The 19,329-nt window shown below is 39.5% G+C and overlaps 1 protein-coding gene across 1 annotated transcript in view; it reads left to right on the top strand.

Moving 5' to 3' along the window:
* The window catches only part of AFF3 (ALF transcription elongation factor 3), a 478,778-nt gene that overhangs the window by 308,423 nt on the left and 151,026 nt on the right, over positions 1-19,329 (top strand). Inside the window, exon 8 of the mRNA XM_049785039.1 lies at positions 18,925-19,005. Within this exon, the coding sequence (XP_049640996.1) occupies positions 18,925-19,005 (81 nt within the window). The remainder of the gene's footprint in view (positions 1-18,924; positions 19,006-19,329) is intronic.

Below are 19,329 nucleotides of genomic sequence, written 5' to 3'. Positions count from 1 at the left end.
ACTTCTCTGTGGTGTCCTCAGAGTTTGACTGAGGGCCAGATCTGGCCAGTCCTGTAGTCAGAGAAGGGAAATGTGACAGTGGCAGATGCATCTTGAACTAAGATGCTGGAAGTGGGTGGTAGACAGAGAAGTGAAGGCCAAAAATTAAACATGGGAACAAGACTCCACCCTCTAAGCCCTGAGGAGTCTGCTTTGCCTGAGCCAGTAGGAGGCCAGTGAGACATGGAGAGCCATGCTTTGTCTAATGAGCATCCAAGTGTCCTAGAGAACACCAGCATAACTGAACAGTGTGGAGGAAGATGAATGTGAAGTTGAGCTTGATGACTTCTTCCTAACTGCTCTAAGTCATTCTGACTTTGTCATGTTCTGCACTGTTCCTTGATAGATGGTTCTAGAATCTTTCATCAGAGACTTGCACATGAACTTTCTAGACTGAGGAAACAATTTGTGAATGATGGCAGAGCTGCGGGTTTCTAAGAGGAAAAACAGTGCCTGGCTGAACCAGCAGAAAATAATAATAGAGGGCCAGAGCTTTAGGACAGTGGATAGGGTGTTTGACTTATACAGATGAACTAGGTTCAATCCCCAGCATCCCTTGAGTGGTCCTCTGAGCCCACTGGGAGTGATTTCTGAGTCAGCAGTAATCCCTGAATACTTCCAGGAACAGCCCCAAACCAATAAATTAACAATCACTAATGGTATTAAAATGCAAAAATACTTACGTTTTGTTAGCTATGTAAACTGATATATCACATTTTGAAAGTAATTGGATAATATAAATATTTATGCCATTTAACTTTGAGATACTATAAAAATAACTAATTCCATAGAAGAAATATAGTATATTTCAAGATTAGTGATTGAGGATTTTTGCCAATGCTTGGTTTTGAAAAGTGGCAACTATTCAAGTCACATTACTTACTTAAATAAACTACAGTACTTCCAGGCAGTGAGGTGATCTGTATACAGCCTTTCAACAGATCCATCTGTATGTTTAATTAGGAAAGAAGAAATATAAAATATGAAGTCACCATGTGACCTCATTATAAATATACCTATAATCCTCAGGTTAATTTATGTATATAAAAATTGGATAAGGACCCAGTGCTGAAAATTGTTGACTGTGAACATTATCTGTAGTATTAGCTTTCTGGGCAGCTTTCATTTTTTGCATTTTGCATTTCTGCAATGTTTAATTTTTTAATGAGATGCATGTATTATTTATGTAAGCAGAAAATGCAATGAGGATGCTTTTTCAATTCAATTAAAAAGTACACATATACATAAAACATGGCAGGATAGACTGTATTAGGGAAGGGTTCCCTACACATAACAAGAAACCAGACATATCTCTCTCTCTCTCTATCTATCTATCTATATATATATCTATATATATATCTATATCTATATATATATATCATCATGCCACTTGCTTCAGTTTACACCAGAGATGTCTCATCTGTTCAAGCACCGGCATTGTGGAAGTGGGTAGCCAAAAGCCCCCAGAGTTGATGGAATAGAAAGAAGAATTTTAGTACTCTGGCCCCCACCTCAGCAAAGCTATGGAGCTAGAGCTCTGTGGATTCTTGTCCCAACAGAGGAGGGAATGAGCTTTGGAAACGCACACTTCTCCAGACCTAGTGAGCCCCATACCCAAGTAGGGTCATCCTGCATGGCCTCTGATCTGAGCTCTATGCTAGACACCTGAATCCCCTTCCCCAGCCCCTTCAGACACAGAGATACACTGAGATAACAGTTAGAGAGATGTAGTTAGCTAGAGTTTCAACCTGGTCGAGGATTCAGAAGCCATTGGATTGCAGCCTCAGCAAGGGCAGGATAAGGTTTGAGACATGCAAACTCCAGGCCTTCACGGTTCCCCTTCAGAAAAGAAAGACCTATGTTGCTGCATAGATTTGGGTGCCATGGGTTTGAGAGAGAGTCTTGCAGATAGGGGCTGTTTTCCATTGGTCGCAGAAAATTTCTAGAACCACTATGATTCTTCGGATATCTAAGTGCAGAGTCAGGAGTAGGCCCTGAGGCTGTTTTGAAACAAAAACAGGAAGGAAGGAAGGAAGGAAGGAAGGAAGGAAGGAAGGAAGGAAGGAAGGAAGGAAGGAAGGAAGGAAGGAAGGAAGGGAGGGAGGGAGGGAGGGAGGGAGGGAGGGAGGGAGGGAGGGAGGGAGGGAGGGAGGGAGGGAGGAACAGACAGACTGGCAGAAGAGTCCCTCATCCTGATGCCTTCAGAGCTTAAATCCCACAGGGACTTGGGGACTTCCCATCTTCAGGACCTCTGGGATCTTCTTTATGGAGGGGCAGAGCCACAGCCATGAGCATTGATTGAGGATCAGCAGTTGTAGCCACATAATTCTGGGAAATCTCTGCAGAGTGAACTTTAGTGGGAGAAGAAAGCTGTCCCTGGATTTTGAGGATGGATCCAGGCCACAGAGGGGGAGCTGAGACAGAATGGTCTGGTTGCAGAGGAGAGAACAAGAAGTAACTCCCTACCTAGGCAGTCTTCCACTCCCAAACTGGAGATAAGAAAACCCTGTAGGCCCACCTCTCCCCTGTACCCAAGGCCCTCATAAAACAAAATTCATTTCCAAAACTAGAGCTACAGTACTGGAAATACAGCATATGCAAAAAAAAAAAAAAAAAAGAATCCAGCAAATTTCTCCAACAAACAGAAAGATTCCTTCATAATCAAGGGTAATGAGTTGGAAATGGGGGGCCTGGAAGACAAGGAATCTAAAATAGTTCTTTATGAGAGCCAGAGAGAGCTCCAAGGATGAGAGCATGCTGTGTATTTGAATGTCCAGGTCTGATTCCCAGCACTTCATGGTCCCCTGAGCACTGCTAGAAACAGCCCTCAGGCACTGAGTCAGGCAAAGCCCCTAAGCACAAACAGGTGTACCCCCAAGACTCAATAAATAAATCTATTTTTATAAATAATTTTTATAAATAATAAGTTAATAACTAAGAAAATCACTAGGAAAATGAGAAATAGCAAGTGCATAATAACACAGAGCAGGGGCTGGAGAGATAGCATGGAGGTAAGGCGTTTACCTTTCATGCAGAAGGTCATCAGTTCGAATCCTGGCGTCCCATATGGTCCCCCGTGCATGCCAGGAGCAATTTCTGAGCACGGAGTCAGGAAAAACCCCTGAGCACTGCCAGGTGTGACCCAAAAACCAAAAAAAAAAAAAAAATAACACAGAGCAATACATGAATAACCTAAGAAGGAAAATGTACACTCTGAAGAGTGCTTAACCAAATAGACCAGAACTATTGAAAACTCCAGTCACTGGATATGAAAAAAATTAATGAAACAAAAATTTTATGAAAAGCATACAAGAAGGTTGAATCTTTCAGAGGAGAAAATAAATAAAATTGATGGTAAAAAATTCCAGTAATAACTTAAATGGAAGGGAAGAAATTGGAAAAAAGGGAAGAAAAGGAAAAAAATGAAGAAACCCTTCCAGAATTATCATACTGTTTTCAGAGAGGAAACAGAATAGTCAGTATACCATAACATAAAGAAAAGAAAAGGGAGCAAAATAAAAACAAACCTTCATAAAGAAATAATAACTGGAAGGTTTTTTTAAAGTTATAGACATAGCTAATCAAAGAAGTCAGTAATCTAGTAAAACACACAAATTTCTAAGTGCAAAGGGACTTAACACCAAAATTTATTATGTTAAACTATCACGGAATATCTTTTTCCATAGGATTGACTCATTATATAAGTATACAAACTCGTCTTCAGTGATATTTTTTCTTCAAGTGAAAATTTGCATGTGTATGTATGAGAGAGTTCTTGCAGACCTGTAAACTTTGATAAGAAAAAGGTCATCACTACTCCTTTATTAAAGGATATTTGAGCACTATCTTTTAAAAGCCCAAGATTGCCCATGACAACCAGCTGTTCTCCAACCTCTGAGGTTGGTGTTCCATATTCAGGATAGTTTGGCAGATATTTTCCATCCCCTTTTTTTCTTTCACATTCATCCTTTCGACTAGGAGATGCCAGACTGGGACCCAGACTGGTCAGTGCCATGAATGCATAAACTGATGCTCAAACTGAGGAAGCATTTGAGTAAAGTTAACAGATTAGAAATTGTTTATGTTAAAGGAACATAGTGGGGAGACAGAAGAAGGACAATCATGTTCTCTCATTTAGTTGGAGGAAGTGCTAGGACAGGCTTGTCCTATGGCACACTAGAAACCCTGCCAGACCAAGGACTCTTCAGTTAGCTGGAAGCCTTTTATGATCTATTCTTGACTGGCTCACCTGCCGCACTGTGTCCTGACAGATGCTGAGACCTGTCAGCAGAGCATAGTAGCTTTCCAGTCAACACTCACACTACTTTGTTCATACACTACATTATATTTACATGTATTCACACACACACATACACACACACACACACACACATATATTCTATGGTCACATTTTTGGTTCTAAGCTCATAGTCCCAGTTCTGTGCGTGCATTCCCAGTTCAATACTCACACTCTCAGTTCTACACTCAAATTCCCAGTTCTACACTCACATTCCCAGTTCTATACTAATATTCCCAGCCAGTTCTTCACTCATATTCCCAGCTCTACTCTCACATTTCCAGTTGTATGCTCTCATTTCCTCTTTGCTTCCTTCAGGCCACCAAGGCTCTCAAATCAGCAGCACTTTTAAGCCACTTAGAGAATAGGCAGAAGTTTTAAACTCTTGAGAACTCTAAACTAGTTTTTGAAAGAAAATACCCTGCCTTCTAGTCATTGTCCCACTGAAGAAACTCACCAGGCACGGAGACATCTTCCTTCCATTCGACACATTGGTCCTTAGCTGCAAAGGGAGTTAAAGAAGCAATTGTTGTTTAATAAGCATGCTTTCATTGGGCCTTCTGTTTGCTCATGAATTATTAAACAGTCAAACATTAAATAATTAATTAATTGAAATAGATTTAAAAAAACAAACTCATTCTCCTCTACTTACTCTGTCCCTTCACAAAATTCAAATGGAAAGCTGCTGACACTGTTTATAGAGGTACTGATCTGATGCAGCATCTACCCAGAGCTTGGCAGTGTGATGGGTACTTTGTATGCGTTTCACTAACCCTTCCCATAATCATACAAGATTAGGGCGATTTCCTTCCATTTACAAATGAGGCCATAAATGATCAGAAAAGCAAGCTAGCTCAGGTCATTTATTGTGCTGGCTCATAAAAGAGCCAATATTTCTTTTTTTTCAGGAATATTTATTGAAACACTATGATTTACAGGGTTGTTTATAATAAAATTGTTTCAGGTATACCATGTTCCAACACCATTTCCACCACCAGTGTTCCCTTTGCTGCACCAATACTCCAGGTTTCCTCCCATCCCCCTCCAACCTGCCCCCTTGGCAAGCATAAAACTTCTTATGATTTGGTCCCACTAAAATATAAAGGAAGCATAAATAGAATGATCAGAAAATAAGTCAATAAAAGTTTATTTGTGATTATTAATTTTTTACCTTTGTTAATGGAGTGAGTAAGTGTCCTGCTCATGATAGGAAGTTTCTCATTTCAAGAAGCTCTTACAAAACTGGTTTCAAGACCATGAATTTCTCTAAACTGTTGCTTATTTCTAAAGCTCTATATCATCCCTTCAATTCTGAATAATAATCTAGCTGGATAGAGTATTCTTGGTGAATTCTTCCCATTTTGATCTCGTTACTTTCAATATTCTGTCTCTTCCTTTAGATTTAGCCATATGGGGTATAATATGTCTTGGAGTTTTCCTAACATTCTATTTTACTGGGACCCTTAAGGCCTCTTAGGTGCCTGTCATCCTCAGCTCTGGGAAACTCTTATTGATGATTCCTTCCATTGTTGTTTCTTTATCACATTTTCCTTCCTATTCTGCTGTTATCCTGATAATTCTTATATTGTTCCTCTTGAACTCATCCCATGGTTACCTGATATACTGTTCATTTCTTTTCAGATTATTTTCCACCTTCTACTCTTTCCTAGTAGTTTCCTCCTTCTCATTTTGGAGCTCCTCCATCTTCTGCTCAGCTTCTGTTATTCTGCTGTTCAGAGCTTCTGTTGACTTTTTAATATCACCTATCATGTTCTTCATTTCTGTCATTTCTGACTATGTTAGTTTTTTCCATTTAGACTCTCATATTTCCTTGTCTTTTGCTGAGTCGGTTACTGTTTCTCTGAACTCACTGAACATCCTTGTCATAGTGTCAGTGAAGATAGCTTTTGAAGATTCATTGGTGTTGTTCAAGTCTTCAGTGATATAGTTTTTGCTCATTGACCTTGTTGGGCATTTACTGGTTTTTCCCATTTGTTTCCTAGTGTTCTTGCTGTGCTGGGAGTGCATTTTTGTTGTTAACCCTCCAGGCAGATGCTGAGGGATTATGCTGGAGGTTGTTCTGTCTTCTCTACCTGTTCTCATAGACAACATAACTGTCAGCAGCATGGAATGACTTGTTGAGTATACCTTTTATATGGCCATATAAGGAGGTGTAGTGTAGTTCCTTAACACAATGCAGGTTGGGAGTGGAAAGAAGGGAAGAGCCACTATTTCAAAGAAATTTCTTGGACTACAACTCTCCAAACCTGTTCAGTTCCAGCATCTACTTCTCTGAGAAAAAAAAAGACACTGGTTTTGTTTAATGCATATTTCCAGATTATTTTTCTAGGTAAAGGCCTTCAAGAACATAATACATGGAAAACATGGGAACTTAATGGTCCCCTTTCTCTCTTCTAGTCTCCACAGTCTTTTTTGTCTTTTTTTAATACTTTTTATTGAGACCAATGTGAGTTACAAGTCTTTCACAGTTATATTTAAGGTACATAGTGACAATGAATCAGGCAATTCCCACCAGCAGTATTGACCTCCTTCCACCTCATTTCCCAGCATGCATCCCATACATCTACCTAGAGTCCCTGGACTAATAGCATAACAGGTACTTTTTGTGTATAGCTTGTTGTAGTTTGGGTCTCTTGATTCTGATGTCGCTGACTTTTAGACTCCACAGCCTTATACTCTGTCTCAGATAATACCAGCTTTACCACCAATGTGTATGAAAGTGTTTTAATTATCAAAAACAGCAGCTAGTTCTGTAATCAACCATGCCTGTCTCTTGTACTAAGTATAGAACATAGCTTTGCTTCTAGCCTTTCAAATGAGTGCTTTTGTCCAATATATAAAATTAACTTTGAAAGTTGAATGTGTCTAAAAGTGAATTTTAGAAATTGTTGTTTCCTTCTCCCTGGATATTATTACCAATACTATCTTTTTATTTCCTGGGTCCTGAACCAAGATAAAATGATATGCACAGTACCCCTTTATTAACAATAGTGCAAGCCACAGTGTCTAAAAGGAAAAAAGGGAAGAAAGAGAAATAGAGACACGTAAAATGCTTGCCCCAGAGAAAGTCATAAAGCAGGCTAGGAGGGAAATTGGGGACATATATGGCAAGAAATGTACCCTGGTGAGGGGTATTTGACTTTGTAAGATTTAATGAAACTCAGTTATGAACACCTTTATAACCACAGTGTTTAAATAAAAGGGGAAAGAGGAAATTGGTATTTTCATTGTTCCAAAGGTCACAAGTAAATAGCTAGAACTTAATACAAAGGAATATGAGAGTAAGTCAGAGCATGACTATCTTCTAGCTCCTCCCAAAAATAGAAAATAAAAATACTCTATCAAGAACAAAATTCCCAAACTATAGGGTTCTAGCCTGAAAAAAGTGTTCTCCTCCCTCCTTCCTTCCTTCCACTCTGATGATGAGTATGTCGTGAGGATCTTAGGCCCCACATCAGGGTGCTTTTCAGGGGTCACACTCCTGGAACTGTGGAGCTTGCAGATGTTCTGTTCGTAATGCCCAGCAAGGAGACCACACTGTAGTTGTGATGTTGTGACTTCCAGGGGAGGAAATGTCATCTTTCTGGTGTGGTGCCCTCCTGGGATTGCGGCCTCTAGTATGGTGCTTGCATATCCGGGCTGCAGTGAAGCCAGAACATCCCGGTGGCACTAAAGATCATCGACAAAAACTGCTGAAACATGAGATACCTACATCTGATCAGTGCATGAAGGAGCACTGGGACTCAGACCGGCAGCCTCATGCCCTCAAGACAGGCTTCAACATCAGGCTTTTTCGCAGATCCCTGAGGATCTGGATATGAACAGGAACAATTGTGTCTAAACTTCAACCAGGGCTCTGAACCTTCTTCACATGGAGCTTTTCAGCTTTGCACAGACAGCTGAAGTCAGGGAGGCACACTCTAGTTCTTAATTTGCGGATTGATTTCCTTATATTCAAGTACGCACTTTACAATGTGAAGGAAATTATATTAGGTGATCTCAGCTCTTTCAGAAATGGAAATCTTATGGAACCCAGCTCACTGTGATTTTACATACTTCAGGTGTCCTTCTGGCCAGTTGGAAGGCTTCCTTTAGTCTCTGTCAGTTCTCAAAGCTCACCTGCCAGCCATGCGGTCTTACTGTTCTGGAATCTTATGCATGTTTTCTTTATCTTTCCCAATCTGGGAAACCCAGACTAAGATCTGCTTCTTGATTTGGCTTCATTCATCTTTATATACATGACACATGTCTCTTTCACCCACTGATGATTAACCTCATGGACAGCAGAGATACCAATAACATTACAATGTGTGTCAGTTGCAGTGAATTCCATTTGTCACTTTTTATTTCAACATGAGAATCACCTATTCAAGGGAGATTGACACAAGATCTTAAAATAAAACTGCATGTGCAATTTCTGAGACTCCCCTTCTTAGACCGGTTTTAGTTCAACTTATACATATTTCTTGGATTTCAATTTTAGGACAAGACTTTGTTGTGATTTTCAGTGACTATCATTGCAGGCCATATTGGTTATTTACTTATCTGTAGTTTGGGCAGCATAAGCTATACTGTGAAGAATAGTTTGGTGAGTGTGGGGTCATGCCTGAGAGTGCTTGAAGTTTAATTTTGCTCCTGGGTTACTGTTAACATGACTTGGGGGACCATATGTGGTCCTAGGCTCAACACGGGTCACCCATATACAAGGCAAAGCCCATGTGCCTTCACTATTTTTCTGTCCCCCAAATAAATGTTTTAAATTTTTCTAAGATCCTTTTTCCCCAGAAGTTAATATTTTTCAAAAAGCTTTCCATAACTAGTGATTGCCAATGTCCAAATACCAATTGTTCTTATTATTAATGGTCTTGAATTCACTATGCTTAGAATGATTTGTTTTTTTAACTGTTGTTCCTTCTACCATAGGAAGAGAATGTGCACATCTAGAATTTTGTAGGAGTTTTAAATGTGCCCTCTGTGTTCTATAAAAAAAAAAAAAGTCTATCCTTTGATTCTGAGTCTGTAATGTTTCAGACCCAGGGGTATGTGACTGCAGACTCTCTGGCCCCCTTCAGGAGGAATGTGCTTCCCCCACTTTACTTGCTGGAGGTTGGGAGTCAGAAGCATCCTCTGGTTGCAGGTAAATACAAGCAATCTGCCTCACAGGGAAAGTGGTCATATTGGCCCCTGTTGGCTCCTGTTGGCTCCTGTTGGTCCCTATTGGCTCCCGTTGGATCCTATTGGCTTCTTTTGGTCCCTGTTAGCTCCTTTGGCTCCCATTAGCTGCTGGCATTTCCAGACCCTGTAGTATAATCAAAATGACCACACTCTACTGGCATTGACACTTATCTGTTCAGAATCTCCTAACACAAATAATATGCATGAACGAACTTAAAAACTGAGTGATTCTTCTGTTATGGAGACAAAATCATGCTCTGATGTAAAACTGCCACTTCCACACACAAAAGTCCATCCTGCACTGGACATTTTCATTACCAAGTTCCAACCCAGTGGATTATTTAGAAAAGATAACTAAATTTCTGGGCACAGAACACTTCAGGGTTAACTGATGTCCCTTGCCAGGTGGTGGAGTAGGCAGCCCTGGCAGCAGATCTCTTGGGGCATTGCCAAAAGGAAACAGAAACAGTTTAATCTCCCTTGAGCTGGCCACAGTGCTATGAGTTTTGTAGGTTGAGTATAATTTATTGTTGTCATCATTTTACAGGCAAGAATCAGAGAGATTAAATGAATTTTAGCTATTGTCTCGGGTCTCCCGGGAGTTGTAAGAGAATTATAATACAAGATCCCTTTTCTCAAAGATGTTATAACCAACGGTTTCAAAAGTTAATGATATCGATAATACTTGACAGGGAACTCACATAAATGGGAGGCCAGGAGTGCTCCAGCCACATATAAAGGAGAATGGCAGCTTCATAGGGGGCCTGAGATGGGAGAGAACAAAAAAGTAATGGATATCAAAATAACATGGATGGAAAACTCAGAAAGGAACTTTCTACCCTGAGAGAGGACCATATAGAATAGAAAACAATATGAAGAAACGCAATGGTATATATTGTGGTTATCGAGAACACTTGGCCCCAGAGCCTAGTTAAGAGAAGGGAAAAAAATTGAGTGGAGGAAGAGAAAGATGTGAAATAATAGGGGGCAGAAGCCAAGGGAACTCAGGTACGTTGGTGGACTAAGAAAGGACAGAAGTATAGGCCAGACTACAGCAGGAAGGAAGATTGCCTTGAACACAGCCAACTCAGATTCAATCCTCAGCATCCCAGTCCCCCAAGACTGCCAGGAGTAATTTCTGAGTGCAGAGTCAGAGATAACCCCTGAGTGCAATCAGATATGCCCCCCCCAAAAAAAAACAAATACCAATAAATCCAAACCATAGAGTCAATAATAACAAAATCATGAGACCCAAACTTTAACAACTAAAATTTTAAAATGGGCCTGTTAGGACAACAGGTTGGGTCAGGGGATATGGAATGGCATACCCATTGGTGGAGGGAAGTAGACACTGGTAGTGGGATTGATGCTGAAACACTGCATGTATAAAACCCAACTCGAATGACTATGAATAACTTTGTAAATCTCAATGACTTAAAAGTAACAACTATTTTAGGTGAAGCATTTGTGACAGTGACCAAGATCAACTGCTACAGAAAGACATCTAGAGAGAGAAAGACACCAGACTGACTTTTCCACCCACTGCTTTTAATAGAATTGAAATCTTAATTAATCTCACTTATTTGAAAACCAAATGTACTTTGCATATATTCCTATAGATGAACTTAGGGTTCATGGGACTCACAGTCAATCTCTGTGTAAACATGAGAATAGAAACTGTGTTTTATGATATATGGAAACGGAGTTTGGGCATTAGCAGGTACAGTATTCTGCACCGCATTTAACATCTATTTTTCATTAATAAATATATACTCACTCACAATAAAGAGAAATGACTTTTTTAATTGATTAAAGAAGTAAGAATCCACCATGGAAAAAATATCCTTTGGGTCACTAGGTATTTGTTGTGGCATATGGGACTTATTGGGCTGGATTAACATCCTGGAAAGGATCTTGGAAACTTCCATTTGAAGAGAAACAATGCATTACAGAGCCAGTTTCACACTGGGAAATTAGTACAGACAATATTCAAATTCCTATAGAAATTAATATAAACAATATTTAAGTCTCTACAGAAATTTTTGATCCTAGAGTCATCACCAAAATTCTTAATAAACACCCAAAGTATGTCTGACATTAAATCCACTTGTATCCATTTTTTATTTTTAACCTTTCATTGCCCCATGCCAACAGCTCAGGACACCAGACTTCCTTCTATTGCAGGGCTTCTTCTTGTTCTTGTTCTTGTTCTTGTTCTTCTTCTTGTTCTTCTTCTTCTTGTTCTTCTTCTTCTTCTTCTTCTTCTTCTTCCTTCTTCTTTCTTCTTCTTTCTTCTTCTTCTTCTTCTTCTCCTCCTCCTCCTCCTTCTCCTTTCTCCTTTCTCCTTCTCCTTTCTCCTTCTCCTTTCTCCTTTCTCCTCTTCTCCTTCTCCTTCTTCTTCTTCTTCTTTCTTCTTCTTCTTCCTCCTCCTCCTCCTCCTTCTTCACCTCCTCCTCCTCCTTCTCCTTCTCCTCCTTCCCCTTCTTCTCCTACTCCTTCCCCTTCTCCTTTACCTTCTCCTTCTCCTCCTCTTCTTTCTTTTTCTTCTTTCTTCTCCTTCTCTCTTCTTTCTTCTTTCTTCTTCTTCCTCCTCCTCCTTCTTCTTACTTCTTCTATCTTCCTTCTCCTCCTCCTAATCCTTCTCCTTCTTCTCCTCCTCCTCCTCTTCTTATTTCTTCTTCTTCCTCCTTCCTCCTTTCTTCTTTCTTTTCTTCTTTTCTTCTTTCTTCTTCTCCTTCTCCTCCTCTTCCTCCTCTTCTTTCTCCTCCTCCTTCCTTCCTCCTCCTCCTCCTCCTCCTTCTTCTTCTTCGATTTTTTTCCTCTCTTCAACATCACACTCACCTTTGAACACATTGACATTATTGATCAAAAGCCTGCTGTCTGTTTTTTATGCTTGTTTGGGGTTTTTTTGTCTGTTAGTTCTTAATCGCATAAATTGTAGACTCTAAACAGTTTAGTTTAGCACCTAACCATAAAAGCAAGGCCCTCCCAGGTGCTGGGGAGCAGAAGCCACTGCATTCCTGTGTGACCAGAGAAGCAGGAAGAAGAACACAGAGGCCCAAGAGTGTAAGGGGAGTTTGGAATCTCAGAGTCATTGGATATAAACATTATTTCTCCTCCTGCAATGCATGTCTTTGGGGATAGAACTAAAGCTCAGCCCCATGGGAAAAAGTGGGAGCATGGAGTGATGGCTGCTTGTTAGAGTTTAGGAAGAGCAGGATCATGAGGCGGCTGATGGGGAGGGCCTTCAGTCAGTGGGCATTGGGCAGTGGCACCCTTCCTGGGGTAGTGTCATGCCGTAAAGTAGCAACCTTCTTGGTTAAGGAAATAATCAGAGGGAAACAAAGAAAAATTTCAGCAGGAATGATCATTTTTTTTTCTTTTGGTTGCACATATTTTTAAACTCTACCAGGACATAAAAGGTACAAATTAAATACTTTTAAAACCAAATATTATTATTAATTTTTTGTCTTTGTGATTTTTTCTTTCTTATCCCCTCTTTTCTCTTAAATTGATATTTATAACCCTCTAGATGAGCCCCTCCCAGCTTTTTTGTTTGTTTTTTGCTTTTTCTGTTTTTTTCTTGTTTGTTTTTTGTTTTGTTTTTTTCTGTTCTTGTTTTTATTTTTATTTTTATTTACCTTCAAACAGAACCACATAACAAATCATCTTGTTCTGCCTCATAAATTGAGGGGGAAAAATGGATGGTACCAAAACCAAACAGTTGTATGAACATTGAGTAGAAAAAAAATGATCAACCTTAATCACCAATCCAAAGCCAAAGACAACAGAATCGATACCATTCTACAACAAACTAGACACAGAGGGAATCATTTATACTAACAGCCCAGGGGACAAAGGACGGGGATATGGGATGCATGTATATTGGAAGGAGGATAACACTGGTGGTGGGAATTCCCTGGTTCAATGCCGCTATGTACCTAAAATACTACTGTGAAAGATTTGTAAACCACTTTGGTCACAATAAAAATTATTTAAAAAGAAACATATTATCTCATTGTTGTTATTTTGTCAACATTCTGTTCCTATGAAAACATTTAAGGACACTTTCTTCTGTGTAAAGATCATGCCAAGGAATCATAATAATTTTTGTAATAACTTTCTGTTTTATTCACATGTAGATTGTATTAAAAATTGCTGGTTAACGACTATTTCATTTTCACAATACCTTATTCTATTAGAAAGTTACTTTCCCATATATTCATTCATCTCATATTACTAACAGCTAAAATTTATTTCTCATTTTCATGATTAGTTAGGAAGCTTGGCTTTAAATTAATCAGTGCTGTTTCTCATCAGATGATTCAGCATTAAGAACCTAGACTATATAATAAACTGATGGCTAAAATCATGACATAGTTAATATTTTAATTTCTTCTGGTTCTAAGATGCCACCAGACATGGTGAGGTATAACTATCATATCTTCAGCCTGAAATAACTGCAATTTATTTAGGGTGTGACTTACCTTGAACACTGATATTTTGTGACAGAAATAGATATGGAAATAGTCTCTTTGGCCTTAATTTTTCCATTTACCTCTAATTGTAATTGTTAACATAATGAATAGCCAATCTTAAGGTGTCATAGTATTTGATTAAAAACATACATTTAAGTATCATAAATAATTCTTAGTTTAGGAAAATTTGAATAAAATTGAATGTTGTGTTTTGGGGCAGTTGGCCATACCTAAAGGTCCCTCCTGGCTCTGCACTCAGAAATTACTCCTGGCAGGCTCGGGGACTAGATGGGATGCCTGGGGATCAAATCCAGGTCAGCCCCATGCAAGGCAAATGCCCTATCCACTGTGCTATCACTGCAGCCCCACAAATTAAATTTTTTATTTTGTTTTTATCGTGAGAAATGTTTCAGTGAAATGTGAGCATTCAGTTCAGTTTAGCAAGTTTATACTGAGCACTTAATTCATAAGATACCCCATTCTATGCAAAAAGTAAGCAGTCACTATCCTTCTCTGAGGAAATTTTCAGTCCTTTAGACAATGATATATAATAAATGCATATATATACTTGAAAGAGATTATTAGTATAGACAAGTGTCATTTTTTTCTAAATATGGTTTATTGTACTTTAGGAAAGAGTATCAAAAAAAAAAGGATATTGTTGGGTCCAATTTGAGTTATATGCATATAAAACTATACCCAAAAAATCTCTCTAGAGAGAAAAAGTGCTTTGGCAGAACACGAGAAATAAATTATGGTATATTGGAACAGAAGCAGCAGCAACAAAATTCCCATTACACAGGCAGTGTTTGAAATGATTCTTAATAGATAGAAACCCAAAGAGTATCTGGAAAATGAACATGCTCATACCTTTGCTCATACAAATATAGTGTAAATAAAATTAAAGAAAGTATGAAATCTTATGCATAGCATGTGTAAATTAGTAAAATAAGCACAAGACTGGAAGCAGAGCCTTTTCAGAAGATCTTGAACACTCCTTGTCTGAAGGCAGATCAGTATAGTGAAAAATTAACATGGACCAGGCTCTAAACATGCAAATTTCAGCCATTACATTTATGACAGTGAACTTGAACAAATTAATTAATCCTTTTTTATTTCTTCACCTATCATCAAGATATAATAATAATTTCTTTAAAGATTAGAGGTAACAGAAAATGAATAGGAGTGCCCTAAAAATTATAAAGCATCGACAGGATGCATTATTATTGTCATATTTGTTATCTAAATGATAGCACTAGAAGATTTGGGAGAAGTGAAGCTTTGGGGTTCCAACTACACTTGGGAAAAAGGAGCTTGTCAAGGAGTATAGTAGATGAACTAATAATAATAATTAATAATAATAAGAGAAGGCAGAAAATTAATTAGGAAACAATTAAAGTAATACATGTCAGAAATAATGAGTATGTGATAGGATGGTCTTTCAGAGTAGTCAGAAATCTGATTGACTTCTGAAAAAGACATCATTCACCAGATAAAATTTTAAGCCTAAAGAAATACCATAGAGGGCTCGGAGAGATAGCACAGTGGCGTTTGCCTTGCAAGCAGCCGATCCAGGACCAAAGGTGGTTGGTTCGAATCCCGGTGTCCCATATGGTCCCCCGTGCCTGCCAGGAGCTATTTCTGAGCAGACAGCCAGGAGAAACCCCTGAGTACCGCTGGGTGTGGCCCAAAAACCAAAAAAAAAAAAAAAAAAAAAAAAAAGAAAAAGAAAAAGAAATACCAAAGACTAAAAGTTGCGTAGATGTAGAAACAAGTAACTGCAATGAAGGGGAGCAAATGTTGATGGACATTCAGAGAATGGGACACAATGAAAGGCCCAGTCAACACTGCTGTTGGTTTGGGATGCTGCATCCTACATCCAGATGGTCCCTATTAAACCGTGACTACACGTGTTTGTGTTTACTTAAGGGTAGCTCAGGGTTTGTCCGTTTCAAATGCTGGGAAAAGTTTAGCAAATCTCTTAGCATTTTTACATGACTTCTATTTTTGTTGACCTTCAGATTCATGTGTGCTTGAATAGCATCAGGCCTATAGAAATGGTTTTAGGGACTTTTGGGGGGAGAACAGTTAATCACAACATGTACATCTGAAAGACATTATCATATACATGTCTAATTATAAATATTCAGAATCAGCATGGTTAAATTGGGGTCAAGTGTACACAGCTAATGTTTAATCCTAATTAGTTTATGTGGTTGGGTCCTGAACTATCATATAGCCTAACCTGTGTGGGCCAAAGAAAAATTAATTATAAAGGAAGATTCCAAGTAGATCATTTTTTTTTTTTTTTGGTTTTTGGGCCACACCCTGTGACGCTCAGGGGTTACTCCTGGCTATGCGCTCAGAAGTTGCTCCTGGCTTCTTGGGGGACCATATGGGACACCGGGGGATCGAACCGCGGTCCATCCTAGGCTAGCGCAGGCAAGGCAGGCACCTTACCTCCAGCGCCACCGCCCGGCCCCCAAGTAGATCATTTTTAATGGGATGAACTCAGGAACATATTGGACAGTGGACAAGATAAGGAAGAGCAACCATCTTACTCAGTTTGTTATTTTAAAGTTATCTCCAGCAAAACAGTTGAGGCCTCTACCAGTAAAAACATGCATGTTTACCCACATTTTAGGTCAAAGAGAAAACTCAGAAACCCATAGCAAGAGAGACTCTATGGGAAAGTCAAGCTGTAGAAAAAGGGTTAGGAACTTGGAAGGGAAATGGGTTTTAAAGCTTTAATTGGATAGTAGCAATCTCAGTGAGATTTGACCACTAAATTGGGGGATGTGATGAAAGTCAGCATGGATTTATGCACAAGTTGCTGCTTTAAGTGCAAATTTAACAATGCTGGGCCCGGAGAGATAGCACAGCGGTGTTTGCCTTGCAAGCAGCTGATCCAGGACCAAAGGTGGTTGGTTCGAATCCCGGTGTCCCATATGGTCCCCCATGCCTGCCAGGAGCTATTTCTGAGCAGACAGCCAGGAGTAACCCCTGAGCACCGCCGGGTGTGGCCCAAAAACCAAAAAAAAATAAAAATAAAAATTTAACAATGCTGCTTAGGAAACTTCTCAAGTAAGCAGGGAGGAGATACAGAGGAGCATGGTAACTTATTCAGGGAGTAGAGATGGGAGGGGAAAAAGTGGACATTAAAGTTGCTACATTCCCCCCCCCCTTTTTTTTTGCCTTGAAGAAGGCTGAATAGCATCAGAAATGGGGGATACAATGTCAGAAGCCTATGAACTTAATCCACTCATGCATGTGGGTTGTAGTGAACAAGGAATGACATGGGGTGGCCAAAGCCATAGGACAGTGGGTAAGGCACCTTCCTTTCCTGAAGCCAACCTGGGTTCCATCCCCAGCATCCTATAAAATCCCCAAGGCCCACCAAGAGTGATTCCTGTGCACAGAGGCAGGAGACAGCCCTGAGCACCACCAGGTGTGGCCTCAAAGCAAAACAAAGAAATATAAATTCTTCCAGCAAAGGTTAAACACACTTGGTCTCTCTTTGCTCTTGTACCTTCAGGGTTCCAGTGGAGACCAGTTAGCCAAGGAATGAAGACACAGTACTAACCTCCATTCTGTCCCTTCAGAGGGACAAAATCCCTTTATTCAGCCCAAGAAGATATGAGAAATTTTTTTTGGGGGGGGTGACACCAGGCAGTGCTCAGGGGTTATTTCTGGCTCTGCGCTCAGAAATCGCTCCTGGCAGGCTTGGGGGACCATATGGGATGCAGGGATTCAAACCACCATCCTTCTGCATCCAAGGCAAATGCCTTACCTCCATGATATCTCTCTGGCCCCAAGAAATTATTTTTATGGAAAGAAAAAAAATTTTTTTTGGTTTTTGGGTCACACCCAGCTGCACTCAGGGGCCACTCCTGGCTCTCTACGCTCAGAAATCGCTCCTGGCAAGCTCGGGGGACCATATGGGATGCCGGGATTTGAAACACCGTCCTTCTGCATGCAAGGCAAATGCATTACCTCCATGCTATCTCTTTGGCCCCGGAAAGAAAATTTTTTAATTTTCTTAAAATGAACCTACAGCTTCTTTTAGGACAGCTTGGCTTTGAACATGGAAAAAACAATCAAGAAGTAGGGGTGCAAATCTATTTGTAAACTCCAGGTCAGCTGCCCAGTCATCAGAAATTGAATTAATTCCATGATCTTGAGGGAATTCAGGTATTTTCCAGGAAATCATACTAGAGAATAAAGGAAGTGAGTAAAAGCAATGGCTCCTCACTTCTCTCTCAGAAAGCCTAGTAAAAATATATGACAAAAAACACATGATGGATTATTGCACACTGAGCTGATGTTGTCGTATTAAAAGTGGTTATAAAAATGACACAATTCTATTTCATATGTGATTTGTTTTTTCACTTCTCTCTGAATGACATTTTTATGAAGACCAAAGTGATGTGTGGGGATTCTTTTTTAAAACTCAGACCAAAATAAGGTCCTGATAAAATAAATAAACCTTCTAATAAAGATCCCAAGGGTTAAGAGTTCTTTGTGTGTTTCTTCAAAAACACCCTGTGATTTTTGTGGGACCAACTCCAAGAGAAGCAACCCCTTGCCTGACATTTGCCACAGGCCCTTACTGGTGAACTGTTCCTTCACTTAAGTATGAGCTTAAGTATGAGTACAGTTAAGTACAGAAGCTCAAGTATGAGTGAACGTCTCTGGAAATCTTTGTGAGGATCTGGTGGGGTGTGAGGGGAGCCACAAAACCAAGGATTGGTAAAAGATAATTATAAGAGTTAGGTTGCCCTCTCCTTTTAAAAAATTCCCTTTAATATTTAGTCATGTTTATTCCTTATCCCTTTCATGTCTGATCTGGGCTGCTTTATATGCTAGTAACTTCAAATACTGCCTGTATTCCAACACTGTATGTTTTTCTCCTAGGAAATGACCTGGCTTCCACCACTGTCAGCTATCCAAGCACCCAGCAAAGTGGAACCAGCCAAGTTTCCCTTCACAAATAAGGTGAGTTTTTTCACAGCTCAACAGGAATGTGTGATCTCTACACAGAGACTTTCAGAGACCAATGGGTTTACCTCGGGTTACCTTTTCTCCTGTAAACCTCCAGCCAGAGGTGTGTGGATCTGACTGTCACCTACTTATAAGCACATGTTTGTCAAAGAGAATCAAACTTGCAATTTCTACTTCCAATTCCACATATTTTATAAAATGTAATGTGTATTACAGTTGTCATATTCATCTAAAACTCATTTACAAGATTGGAAAGCAATCACTTTATAAAATCAGTGTTATTATGTCCTCTTCTGAAAAACGATTTTTAAATTGACG

This window comes from Suncus etruscus, chromosome 12 (assembly GCF_024139225.1).
Source record: "Suncus etruscus isolate mSunEtr1 chromosome 12, mSunEtr1.pri.cur, whole genome shotgun sequence".
Lineage (NCBI taxonomy): Eukaryota > Metazoa > Chordata > Mammalia > Eulipotyphla > Soricidae > Suncus > Suncus etruscus.
The sequence above is the reverse complement of the archived record's forward strand: the minus strand, read 5'-3'. Positions and strand labels throughout refer to the sequence as shown.